General features: G+C 39.5%; 2 protein-coding genes across 4 annotated transcripts in view; one reads left to right on the top strand and one right to left on the bottom strand.

The window, feature by feature from the left end:
• The window catches only part of PPTC7 (protein phosphatase targeting COQ7), a 41,114-nt gene extending 31,071 nt beyond the window's left edge, over window positions 1–10,043 (top strand). The window contains exons 4-6 of the mRNA XM_060028025.1: window positions 3,250–3,373; window positions 4,906–5,035; window positions 6,193–10,043. Of these exons, the coding sequence (XP_059884008.1) occupies window positions 3,250–3,373; window positions 4,906–5,035; window positions 6,193–6,251 (313 nt within the window). The 3' untranslated portion in view covers window positions 6,252–10,043. The remainder of the gene's footprint in view (window positions 1–3,249; window positions 3,374–4,905; window positions 5,036–6,192) is intronic.
• Window positions 10,044–11,230: 1,187 nt separating this feature from the next.
• The window catches only part of RAD9B (RAD9 checkpoint clamp component B), a 31,957-nt gene continuing 29,134 nt past the window's right edge, over window positions 11,231–14,053 (bottom strand). For 2 of the 3 annotated variants that reach the window (XM_060029365.1, XM_060029366.1), the window contains one exon: window positions 11,231–11,251. In XM_060029365.1, coding sequence (XP_059885348.1) covers window positions 11,231–11,251 — 21 coding nt within the window. Of the gene's footprint in view, window positions 11,252–12,118; window positions 12,248–14,053 lie in introns of those variants that run through there. The other variant, XM_060029367.1, reaches the window with a different exon arrangement.

The following is a 14,053-nucleotide window of genomic DNA, read 5'->3' as shown; positions in this document are numbered from 1 at the left end:
CCTTAACTACAGTGTTGGAGATAGGCATTTTCCATTCTCATGTGAGAAAAGAAGGCACACTGAGGACCTTTTAGTCTGACATCGAAAGATACTGTGCTTGAACTTGATATTTCAGCCAAGTTGAATTCTGATAAACACCTGATAATTTGACAAGACTATGAAAATACTATTTCAGGCTTACAGAATATTAGTTTTTCATACCAAGACCACATGGTACATACAGTTGTATTTGTTAAATTGTGCTGGAGAAATGAGTCATTGTTTGTCTGTGCCATTGCCTATACAAGATTTTGCATACGTTATTGGGGAAAAATGCAAACAGACATCTGCTTTATTTATCAGAATAACTTCCTGATTCTCGGGGCCTCCTATAATATGCATCAAATAGAACTTGCAGTCCCTGCAAAACTTGTCAGGCAAAGTTAACTTTCAGGAAATGGACTCAGAGGTGGTCTGATGGTGCTCTTGATGTGTTCTGTTCTTTTTTTCTTCTGATACCTTCTCTCAGTTCATTTTTAAATTGTCAAGAACTTTCCAGGAAAATCAGGACTTTTTTGAATCAACTTTTACAGTTTATCTTTTCTAAGATCAGAGTACAGAGTAACACTAAAACAGTCTCAGATTTCACTGCCTTTAACAGCCTTACAGGGCTTGACACAAACATTGTTGGCAATTCATAAATGTGTTTAAATGGGTAATGAACCTTTTGTAAAAGTAGAAGCATTCTAGCAAGTGCCTATTGTCTCTACTTAATAGTTCTTATTGGGCCAAATCTTAAGTCCAAACTAAGATAAAATGATGATTACTGCCATCTTTTAAACTGGAATGAGCATACTGTATAATTAAGTACAGTATTACCCATCTGAAGTCTATTGCTGACTCCTAGAGAGAGGGAAGCAGTTTTTTACTTTCAGATTAAGGCAGATTACCATAATTGGAAGAAAATTTGATTATAGGCCCTTCTTCAGTTGGCTGTAATGCACATCAATATTAGCCCTGTTGGAGTGGGGAGAACTCAGAACCCCAAGGCGTTCGTAGATGTCAAGTTCAGCTAACAGTTTTTGGAGAACAGTGCTTTGATTTTCCTTTACTTGATCCTTGTTGTTTTGGCTTCTGAGTGCTAGAGCGGCCCTGCTGTACCTCACAGGCTATCTTTGGGACAGTCTGGTCAGGACAGCACTTGGCCTGGCCTGCCAGTGAGGTGGAGGTTGCTTCCCCTGGAGCCCAGAGGCAGCATGCTAGCATGTGATTTCAGCTCGTGTTTCAGTGCAGTCAAAAGTTTCCAGCAGCACAGTATGTTCAATCAAAATGGGCAAAACTGCAGCTGGCGGAACACCAAGCTCATGGGTGGGAGTGTTGGGAGAAGAGGACGATCTGTCCAATGGCAGCGAGTCTCTCACAGACAGAATAGCAAAGGACACTCCTGGGGAAAGAAAAACCTCAGCATAAAATAGAACTTCCGTGCCAACCTGGTCATTAATCTAAACTTCTAAAATCTGATTAGTTTCCAAAGACTGAGCAAATGTGAAATGTCTTGTATTGTTTCTCTTTATTCCACGGAAGAAATCGACCTGGTTTCTACCAGTTTTACAGTCTTTTTAAAATTTTCTTATTTTTTGGTCTTTTTTGTTTCCCAGCTGCATGTTATCTCCTTAGTTATTAGTCCCTCTTATCTATAAAATATTGTTTTAAGCTTAACTTACAGATTTCCTTTAGTAGCTGTTCTTACAAAATGTTTACTGTATAACTGTGTAAGCGAAAGCTAATTTGTTCCTTGCCAAAAGCCCGTCACAGAACTTCTAGATGTGCTGCTGCTTTCCTCAGTCAAGAGAAGACAAACTAGAAATTTCCTCAATGGGCTTTGCGTAAATCCCCAGCAGGCATGGGTGGGCTGTTTGTTTTTATGTTTTCTTTTTGCAAATTTTATAACATGTCACTTACACAAGTTTTTTCTTTGTTTTTTTTTTGTTTTTAATCAAGCTTAGGGTGCTTTGGTTCTGTCTCCATATTCTGGGTCAGTGTATGAATTTTTTTCCTGGCTCTTGTTCCCTAATTACAAGTGAAGGTAGATTATCAGATATCTCACCTTTTCCTCACCTTGGAGGCTTGGAAGCAGTGGAGCTGGCCTTTGGAAATGGCTGAGAACCAGCCTCTGAGGGGACCATTAACTCTTTGAATATATTTTCTCTTCTTCCCACCTGTGGTTCCCCCCACCCCCCATTCTTATATCTGTTTTCTTATATCTTTTTAAAAGTTTTACACAAAAACATGTAGTGAAAAATCAAGCTTCTGTCCCTACCCCATCCACACATTCTGTCCTCAGAGGCAGCCACTGCCAGATTTATTCTCTGCATATAGAAGCGTCTCTCTCTCTCTCTCTCTCTCTCTCTCTCTCTCTCTCTCTCTCTCTCTCTCTCTCTCTCACACACACACACACACACACACACACACACACACACACACACACACACAAAGTACCTTCTTCTCTTCATTAACAATATAGTAATGAGTTTTTCCCCAGTTTGGAGGGTCAGTTACTTTGTTTCTTCCATTCATTAGATATTACTTGAAGACCTACTGTGTGCCAGGCACACTAATAAATAAGTAACCTATACATGATGAGCACTTTGTAAACCCTGGGAGACACACAGTCCTTACTCTACCAGAGTAAGTATGACTTAGTAATACTAATTTGGTATTACTAGTAATATACTAGTAATTACTAGTATTATAGTAAGAAATACCATTGCAGGTATTTCATATGAATTAATTCTTATAGGATTTGCATGCTCTCCTCCATAGTGCTCAGTTATTCCACTATAACACAGCCTCCTGAGAGCCAAATTCAAGCCTGCAGGGAAACTGATGAGTGGAAAGTGAATAAGAGAGGATGGAATTTGGCTCTAAAGAATTAGGAAACAAAGACTCATTTCCACCAGGATTTTAGAGGCATTTTAGTGTCTGACTCAGAAAAGAACCCTTCCGCCTTTTAAACCACATGAGACTAATCATCAAACTCAGTTTTACTTGATAGTTTTAGTTAAGCTTTTGAAATATTTGTATCAGAGTTTTCAGTTAATTTTTTTCAAGGTTAGAAATTTCAGAATGGTGGTTTTTATTATTGACTGCTACTATATATTAGTTTTCCTTAAAGCCTCATTACATTGTAGCATCATTCCCATTGCAAACTTTTAACAGTTATCTCTAAAAGGCTCTGTTAACTTTGTCCCTATGCTGTCCTTGTCACAGCCCGGATGCCGCTGATAGCACATCTTTTGATGTCCAGTTAGGAGACATTATCCTGACGGCGACAGATGGACTCTTTGACAACATGCCTGATTATATGATCCTTCAGGAGCTAAAAAAGTTAAAGGTAATTAATTCAAAGGTTGGCCTTTGGAAACAGTGACCCTCTCTGGGCAGCTGATTTTTATTAATTCAATTGCATTATCTCTTTTTGTAGTTTTGGAAAGGACTATTTTGTGAATTTAGGAAAATAAAAATGGTTCTAATCTTTGAAACAGTTGTATATAGAAATATTCACAGTTGGAGAACTTGAAGGGAAAAGAGGCTTCTCATCCAAGCCTTTATTTAGTAGGGTGGTAAAGGTAGGAAAAGTCCAGATGGGCCAGTTCTTGTTTGTGTTTTTAATGGTATTTTAATGGTGTTAGTTGCTGGTTGTCTTTTTCACTTTTTATTCTCCTAGCAAACTCAGCAGGTGTTCAGGCTGGGAAAGATAGGAAATCATCATACCAGAGCCAGCCAAGGCAGCAGCCAAGGGCAGCAGGCAGCTAGGGGCCTTAATGTGATCTGAGCTGTCATCAGTAAAGAAACTGTTCAGATTTGGCCCATACAGAGAGTGGAAGGAAGTGAAAACCAGTCTGCATATTCTCCTGGCTTTGTAAAGTACTGACTCTGGGGAAAATTAGTCTTTTCTCATGTTTTTACCACTAACCAGTATGACTTTGAGTAAGTTTCTAAACTTTTTAAGCAGTATTTTCCTCACCTGTATAATGGTGGAGTGGTACAAAAGGCCTGTTTTGTAGGGTTTTGGTAAGGATAAACCAAGACCATGCATTAGAAACCCTTAGCACTACGCCTTGTCTGTGGGGCCTAGTAAAGGTCAGGCGCTTACACGTGCTGGCACTGTGCTCTGTGTGGTAACAGAATGACAAGCAGAAATGACACATTCCCTGCCCTTATGGAGCTTACATTCTAGTGGAGGAAGACAGATAATACAGAGAAAGAAAGAATAGCTATAATGGTGGTGGTAAATAAGAAGAAGAAAAATAAAGCAAGGTGAAGGAATACAGAATAGAGAGGGATTTTCAGTAGGGCAACTGGCAGCCCTTACTTGGAGAGCACACTGTGCTTGGCCAGGGGGGCATTCCCAAGCAAGGAAGCTTTTGAGGTCATCCCGAAGTGCTATCAAAATCCGCCCTTTCAACCCCATCCCATTTTAGCAAGAATGCCTTAAGAATTTCAAGTGGGAAAAAAAAAACAAATATGAAAATTCAAGGGACTTCCCTGGTGGTCCAGTGGTTAAGACTCCACGCTTCCACCGCACGGGGTGTGGGTTTGATCCCTGGTCAGGGAACCAAGATCCCACATGCCGCATGGCGCGGCCAAAAAAAAAAGAAAGAAAATTCAAACTTCAGGACCCAAGTCCATGCAAAGGACTTTCTAATTGACATCTTATGCAGGCAGCACTGGTGATCTCATTCATTTTAGTTGAGGTATAATGTTTCATTGTCTTCTCTAACTGGAATAAAACTTAAGTGGTGGAAACTATGATTAGATAAGTGTTACTGTCTTAAAAAGCGATGCTTGCAAGTGATGTTTACTGTGTGCAGAAATCATGTGAGGCATTATGGTAAAAATAACTCCCTCATGTTTTCATATTAGAATTCAAATTATGAGAGTATACAACAGACGGCAAGAAGCATTGCTGAGCAAGCTCATGAGCTGGCCTATGACCCAAATTATATGTCACCTTTTGCACAGTTTGCATGTGACAATGGATTGAATGTGAGAGGTAAGCATTCCTTAGGAAGGTCATAGGGACTAACTGGGGACATAGAGGATGGGAGCATTCTGGGCTGTGGGTGAGGCAAACTACAGCCCTGGGGTGAGACTGCTGAGGTGCCCTCTCCCAGCTGTGAGCCCGTGGGAGCAAGGTCAGCAGGCTGTAACACTGAAGGACAGAGCAAGTGCATGTCATCATGTGTTCCCCACAGAGGTGCCCTTCAGAACTGAATTTAATTGGCTGCAGAGGCAGGTGGAACCTGAAGCCCTTTATTGCTGCCACTGCACTGCTTGGACCTGAGCCCCAAAAGCCTCCGAGCTCTGCCTGGACATTCCTAACAGTTTAAACATTCTGCCCTTCATGAGTCTGACATTTCACTTCTCCCTTCCTCTGGCTTTGTGGGACTCATTGACAGTATTTGCCTGCCAAATTGCCATGGCAGGTTTTGAAGATGGAAGTAATGTTAGACTGTCCTTGCCTAAAGAGTCTTCCTATCTACTGAGCGATATGTAACTTTGGGAGCAGGCCAAGTAGCTCAGTCTTGGAGCTCAGATGACATGTTGGTACTAGCATATCAGAACTAGCAGAGTTGGTCAGTTTCTTGCTGGTAGAATCTTATGATATGTAAAGCATTTCTTAGCTGTCCAGGAAATATTCAAATAGAAAAAAGCACATGCCATAGCTGATTGCCAGATTAGAATACAAGACTATTACTAGTTTCAAAACATTGGATATGTTTGTCCAAATTAGGATTGTGGGTATAACATGTAACTTTCTTGTCAGGCAGAATTAATCTTAGCCACATTTTGTCTTTATTATGATTGCTATAAACAGAGGATGTGGTGGTGGCCATTTTTTTTTGTTTTTTTTGTTTTTTTTTTTTTTGTTTGTTTGTTTTTTTTTGGTGGTGGCCATTTTAACAGAGCTGTTGTAAAGGAGCAGGGAAGGTTTTTTTTTAAAAGCTTCAATTAAATTACATGTAATTTCTTGGTGCGTTTTAACTATTTATCAAATGGTTTTCTTCCTTTTTTCTGCCAGAGTATATTGACAAACCAAACCTGCCTGAGATACCAGTATTTGTTTCCTAGTACTTATTTATTTAGGCTTACATTTTTTATTGACTTTTCCTTTTAAAATATATAAATACGTTTTCATTTTCATTTTAGGTGGAAAGCCAGATGACATCACTGTCCTTCTCTCAATAGTGGCTGAGTATACAGACTGACTCACCTAGGTGTCAACTCCTGCCTCTCCTTTCATCATCCCAAATTCTCCCCTACCGTGTGTGCTGATCCTGCTGGCAGGACCATGTTTCTTTGCTACTGATCTCAGTGGCCAGTGATGTAAGCCTTTTGCCTGTCTTTTTGAGACCCCATTGAGATCTTTGTTGAGAACCACTACTGTCATTCACTAGCTCATATCTGCCAGCAACATTTGAAGAGAATCAAGATTTGAAGATTGGCCTTCACTTCACATTGTCCTTTCCATGATGGGATGGAGGTTTTCAAAGCCAAAATGTCTATTACTTTTCAAAAACAGTTGAAGTATTGAAAATGAGTAATATTGGTAAAGTGAATTCAAAATTAGAATGTGTTAAAGGGATTTTAAAAGTCTAACACAAATTGTATGTTATGGTACATCTACTAGAAACATACGTTATATATTATCAAAAGATATGTTACATGTGTACTATACAGTCTGTGTTATGATTGGGTGTGGCTTTATGTTTTCATTATAAACTCCTATTTTTCAGGGGCTTATAATCTTGCTCTAAAACATTGTTCTGGATTACAAAATCTTGATCCGGGGAGCTTTTTTTTGGTTACAAGTTGGAAGAAAAATTCAGTTTAGTTCTATGTATGCAAATGTTTCATGGTTTTTAAAAGATGATTAATTGTGCTCCTGTGATGAAAGTTTCAGCAGTTTATTGGTTACTGCATATCACAGGCTGGTGGCCTGATCTGCAGGGGGGTTTGGGGAGACTCCTTACCAAAAATTTTTAATGGAAATGTTATTCAAGGTTATAAATTCCTCAAAGCCTACAAATTTAATGTTACAGCTGAAATTCCTCCCAGCTGTCTGATATGATGCCCCTGTGTGGGAGCTTTAGGCCCATAGGCCTGATGGGTTGAGAATGGAACAGCTCTAACTTTGAATTTTGTTGGCCTTTGATGGTCACGCTATACCCCTTTTCTCACTCTCAGACCTGTTGTTAGTAGCCTTGCTTTCTATAGAGCATGTACCAAATTCAGGGAGTCCATGTGGAAAGAACACTGTGGGCAGTGGCACAAGAGTCCACGAGGAAAACTCCTAGTGATGATATGACATTTGCATTTGCCCTACACAGAAATTTAGGGGTTTCTGAATCAAGCTTAATGTTTACAGTTTCCGAATAGCCATCTTGCAGTGTATAGTTTCCTTATAAAATTACCCCACATTCAGTTTTTCCATTATCTGCAAATTCAAACTTATTTTTAAGGTTTGTGTACAAGTCGACTGCTGTAAAGATATATATTTTTGGGTCAGTTTTTTTCCTTCATTAACTTCGTGGTAGAAAAATATATATACTTAGAAATCCTTAAATTAAAGCCATGTTTTATATATGTCAGGTAACATTGGTGTATAGATGAGAATGCAATTAAACCTAATGAGAATCTACTTGAGAATATAGAAAGTCTCTTTCTCTAAAGGAGATACTTACTCCCTGGTTTATTGCATTAAAACTTATGTTTGAGGTTACCTCAACTTGTTTTAAAAGATTTTGTTTTGTGAATTTGTACTGTATATTTGAGTAACTGTCAAGCTTTTGTTTTATTTAAAAATGTTTAACATGTACCATGTACATGTCATTACTATATTTCAATGCATCATGCTTGTAACAGGCATTTCATTTATAATAAGAATGAGTTATTCATTTGTAAGCCGTTCAGTAATTTATCTACTATTCCTAAATTGGCATAATGTTAGATATCTATTTTGAATCACCTTTAATTACATGTCAGAATGCCTTAACTACCCTAACCTGACAAAACAGAATTCTTTGGTAGAGGAGATGGGGGGTGGGGTGGGGGGTGGAGAGAGACTCTGTTTAAATAATGAGAATCCATCGTGCTGTGATAAAACACAGAAGCGTGAGTGGCAAGTGGCGGGGTATTTATTTTGCACAAACTATTTGCAGTCTCTGTGTATTTAAAAAGTAAAGAAAGTTGCATCCAGAAGGGTTTTGTTGGAAGGAATACATTTACACTTGGGCTGACAACTTCAGTTCTTTTGTTGGGTTTTTAATTATTTCTGGTCAGAGGTATGGAGCCTTATGATCTGGATATATTTTGTATTAATTTTCCAATGCATACATTTAATTCCACGTAAGAGCAGTGCTGGTCACATCACTGGCTTTCTCTGCACTCATCTAAACCCATCAAACACAGTCTTCATAAAGGTAGATTGATGGTGGTGTTTTACACAACTCATTTAATCAACTTAGTCTTTTTTGAGAAACGAGCGTTAGAAATTGACAATGTGTTTGTTCCAGGGATGTTGAAAATAGTGGGACAAGAATTGAGTTTCACAGGGGAACTGACTTTGGACCTGGCCTGTAGATTTGGGACACAAAATATTTTCTCTTTTTTTCCCCTGCCCTTTTTGTGTTATGCACTTAATTTTATGACTGTGGGGGTCTGTTGGAGTGCTGCTTAACAAGTAACTTTCCTTCCACTGTCAGTGGTCAGAGGCTGTGTAGTACCCATACTGGAATTTTCCATGTCACAGGACCCAAGTCTTTGTGGGGTGTGCCTGAGATATACCACTTGGTGGGTCTAATTCTGAACTTGATGTGTTAATTGTATTTTAAATCAAGCAGTATAAACACACATATTGATACATTTGCCTCACGTAGTGGACTTTTATAACAAAAGAGAATTTGGATTTCTAATTTACAAATGGCAAATTATTTATCCCTCTCTGGATGCACCAAAGACCAGTAAAGTTTATAGCTTTTCCATCTATATTTATAAAGCAATACTGTATTATAAAAATCAATATTTTTATCACATGCTTGAAATTTTTATTTTGTTCTGTTTTAAAGTGTGCACTCTAAACATATCAGAACCTTATTTCTTCCTGTGAACTTAAGCTGCCTGCGCACAAAAAAGAATTCACCGAATGGATACACAGTAGAGTCCATAGGCTCCTAAAAACTGAAAGAAGAAATGAGGTGGGGAAAACAAGTTACTTGTCCTGAATTACTGTACTGGCTTGACATGGTTGATGGGTACTAAATCACAAAAGAATCCATTCCAGGTGTGCATGTCTGGGAGTTGGGCTGTAACTAGATTAGAAACTAGATTTCGAGCTTTGCATGATGGGCGAGTGTCTTATCACATCGGTTGCATTCATTCTGGATAGAATAGTAGCCTTCAGTACCGCCTTCAGTACCACCAACATACCACATCATGTAACAAGGCAGTAATTGTGGGATTCACTGAGTCAGTTTTGAGCGTTTTGGAGATTGTAAACAAGATAGGCTAGAACTGTAAATGTTTGTACTTCTGATTAAGTTCATGGTTCCTTGTCACCTTATACCAGCTATCTTTGGTAGAAGCTACAGCATCCAATTTTCCTGGAAACTATCACATTTTTGCATTTAACAAATTTTACAACATTAAAAAACCAAAATCTGCTTATAAAACAAAATGTGAAACAGAAAACATTTGGATTCTATTGTTTAAAAAAATTAAATTCTTGGCAAAATTGAAGTTCAACTAAAAATCGACAGTGTCCATGTCAAAATTTTAACTGTAAGCAGGTAGTTTGTGGCAAAGATGGCTAAATAATGAAGCAAGTCTGAATTTGTGTATACTAATGAGCTGCTTTTTTCTGTTGAGACTATCATTATTTGTCTTACCCAAGAGGCAGTGACCTGAATTGGATGTCTGAAGTATAACTTATGCAGGAATAGTTCTGTAAATACATTTAAATAAACTGTAAAGATATTTAATAAATATAGTATTTATACTAATCTGTGTGCTCCTTTTAATTTGAGTAGTAACAAAATAAGACACTGGCCCTTGACATTGATTTTGTTGGTCCCTATCAGGTCCTCATTTCCAAGCCTCTTAGTCTAGCAGTGACTCCATACTTTGTAGCTATCATTTCTGCCTTTTACTAGTTTATTCACTAAGGCTCTTTTTCACCAGCTCATTTACTACATCAGTTTAGCTTCCTCAAAAATTCGTCAAACTGGATTAATAATTGAATGTAACATATAGATGGTTTCCCAGCTGAGAAGCCTTTTGCATCTTCTAAATGGTATGTGAAGTCAAACAAAAATCTGGTGTCATTTAAATTTAGCATTCTGTATCCAAATTCTAAAATCCAAACTATATACAATTTGACAGTGTAACTGCCTTTTACAGACCAGTGCTGCATCTAGGTGATTACTGATGATGATGATGCCTTCACAGCCGAAACTGCCCTGGCCCATTTCAATGAGCGAACCAGAAACTTCATCCTCAGCAAGGAGACCTACAGTTACTGTCGGGTATGAATGTTCTCCGTGTAGTCATCTGCATTTATTAGGAATATGTGAAATTCAGTGTTAGTCATCAGTGTAAGCAAAAGATACATAAATCTTTAGCCTACAATGTGAAATTATGTGGGCATTGCCAGTTTCCAAAAAAAGCTTGTTGAAAGCCCAGTTTCATTCACTGAGGAACATTTTGGGATGAACTTGAGTTTTTATTAGGTTATTGTGGGTAGCTATGGCTCATTACCAAGCTACAAGAGCCAAACTCATTCTGGTTTTAGTTTGAACTCTGTTCACAGTTCTAAAGTTTACTAATCCACTCAGCCACCTTTGTCTTATTAATTCCTCACAAAATCTAAAGCACAATTGCTTGCCAATTAACATTTCCTTGTGATTTGATGGTTTCACAGGCTTAACAATTAAGGTGTTACAAAAGTCTAGTTTGTCAGGTTATAATTGACTCTAAACAGGTTTGGGAGAGGGAGAGGCACACATCATAAGATGTTATATAACAATATTTCTGTGCCAGATTTTTTATTCTGTGCAGGTAAGAAGCTAATTCTTAAAGAGGCAAAGAACAGAGACATTCATCTTCCATCTCATTCCCCTCCAAACCCAGGCTTTCTTGGCAGTGGAGGCTGCTGTTCTATATCAGATAATACAGAAATAATTTTTTGGCATCACTTCTTTTCTGCATCACACTGCAAAATTTTAAAGTCATATATTTTTACTTAAAATCTTAACAAAATATAGCAAGCAATAGACCAAAAATGTTATGGTATTACATACATAACTTTTTACTATGTCTGAAAGCACCAAAACTCAAATGTTTGCAATCAAACACAGAAGATACCTGAACTCTACAAGCCATATTGATGCACTCAAAATGGCTGCTAAAGAAAGTTTAAATACCTTTATAAAACTGGTAAAGAAAATGCTAAAAACTCTAGTGTGAATGTGCGCTGAATTGAAGAATTCTTTTTTATTTTTTTAAATTTTATTTATTTGGCTGTGTTGGGTTTTCATTGCTCCACGCATGCTTTCTCTAGTTGCGGTGAGCAGGGGCTACTCTTCGTTGTGGTGCACGGGCTTCTCATTGCGGTGGCTTCTCTTGTTGCGGAGCATGGCACGCAGGCTTCAGTAGTTGTGACTCATGGGCTCTAGAGTGCAGGCTCAGTAGTTGCGGCACACGGGCTTAGTTGCTCCACAGCATGTGGGATCTTCCCAGACCAGGGCTTGAACCCATGTCCCCTGCATTGACAGGCGGACTCTCAACCACTGCATCACCAGGGAAGTCCCTGAATTGAAGAATTCTAATGAGCTTTTTCCCTGCACAGAAAACTCTTCTCCCTCCCAAGAAGCATAATGGATTTAAAGCAAATTACATTTACTTGACAAGCAGCTATTTCTAGATATGGTTGTTGTATAAGAAGATGTTTAGAAAACTAGCAGCCCATTATCCATTTCAAGGAAGTCCAAGACAATATCTTCATAGGCTTAAGTGTGAAAATGTGTTTGAGGTGCAAGTGAGCCAGTAAATGGTTAGGGGGCCAGCTCAGCCATCATTGTTAGAATGTGGAAAAACTGCCATTATTCACGTCCTCTTCACTGTCACTTGCTGTTGCCAGACTGTGGAAAGGGTGGTTGAAGTGTTCTTGTTGGTCAGAAGAAACTGCTCCAAAGAACATGCGAGAAAACTGGAGGGGAAAAAAGTAACTGTACTGTTTATTCAAAGCAAGTTAGCGCTCATCAAATACCCCTTTTCAGAAGCTCAGCCAAGGTGGTCTCCCTAACTTTAATAGTGATGGTTCATGAAATACCCAAAACCTTCTTGAGTGGCCCAAAACATCCTAAAATAAAACCCTTCCCTGGACTCCAAAGGCACACAGTGTGGAATCAGTGGTCTGCTTCTGACTACCCTGCCCGAGCCATTGAAACTAACACCAGGGACTTCCCTGGTGGTCCAGTGGCTAGGACTCCACGCTCCCAGTGTAGGAGGCCCAGGTTCAATCCCTGGTCGGGGAACTGGGTCCCACATGCAGCAAATGCAACTAAAGATCTCGCATCCCGCAACTAAGACCCGGCACAGCCAAATTAGTTAATTAATTAATTTTAAAAAGAAAGAAACTAACACTAAGGCTGTGGGAGACAGAGATAAAGGGAGACACTGTAGGCCATCCTGCTCGACTCCATCCATCTTCTCCCCTTTCCCTCCTGCTGCGACAGAAGCAGCTACTCCTGACTAGAGCCAGTCCTTCTCTCCCTGTCTCTGACTCCCAGCCCCTCCCATGCCTCTCCTCTACTGGATAAGAATGTCAGCATTTTAAAATAATCAAATGTCTCTCATTAAAATATATAAATAGCCTCATTCCCTTCCTCCCTCCATCCTTACCTCTGCTGTAGAGTTGTCTACACTTGCTTTCTCCATTTTCTCATTCTCCTATTCTTCCGTCCTATCTAAAAAAGCTCCTGACCCTCACACAGAAGCACTTCTCAAGATGGTCACCAAAAATTGCCAGATCCTTAAGCCAATGACCATTTTCAGTCTCCATCCCACTTGATAGTCACTCTGACACTTTCTTCTCAAACCTTCCTCATGCTGCATTCTCCTGGTTGCTCTCAGACTTTTCAGCTGGCTTGCCCTCTTCTACTCAGCCTTTGAATCAGGGTTTCTCAGCCGTAACACTACTGACATTTGAGGCCTGGTGCTTCTTTGTTGTGAGGGCTGTCCTGCTCATGGGAGGGTGTTGAGCAGCATCCCTTGCCTCTGCCCACTAGATGCCAGTAGCACCCTCCTTCCTGAATTGTGACATCCAGAATTGTCTCCAGACATTGCCCAACGTCCCCTGGCCCTGGTTAAGAACCACTGCTTTAAATGATGGCAGTACTCTCCCCTGCACTCTCTCCCTAGGAACTTTCTTTCACACTGCTGGCAGAAATTACTACATATGTATATGCCGGGGAGTCTCACAGAATTTGAACTTCGTATATCCTACTACCTATTTGATTTCTGCCACTTAACATGTCCAAAATAGAATTCATGATCTTAGTGAGCATTGAACCTGTTGCTCCAGACCTTGATACCTCCTTTTCCCTTAAGCCCCATAACCAATCCATCACAGAGTCCTGCTACTTCTACCTCCTCAATTAGCTGTCTACTTTGGCCACTTCTCTGCATTGCTACTGAATCACCATCTCTCAGATGCCACAACTGAACTTCCATTCTTGCCTCACTGCATCCCATTCTGCACATAGTAGCTGCAACTAAAGTTATCTTTCCAAAATTCAACTCTGGCAGCCCTCCCTGTTAAAATCCTTCAAATACTTTAAATGCCACAGTACTTTATATGGCCGTTTACATGGCTGTTTACATCTGGCATGAATCGGCACTCAGCAATTACTCTAGTTTCATTCACCCTGTGCCATTGTTTCACCCTGGCTATCTGCCTGCTAACCACACTGGTCATCCTCCAGTTCCTTAAAACCAGCACACTCCCTCCATC

Source organism: Delphinus delphis, chromosome 13 (assembly GCF_949987515.2).
Source record: "Delphinus delphis chromosome 13, mDelDel1.2, whole genome shotgun sequence".
Lineage (NCBI taxonomy): Eukaryota > Metazoa > Chordata > Mammalia > Artiodactyla > Delphinidae > Delphinus > Delphinus delphis.
The sequence above is the reverse complement of the archived record's forward strand: the minus strand, read 5'-3'. Positions and strand labels throughout refer to the sequence as shown.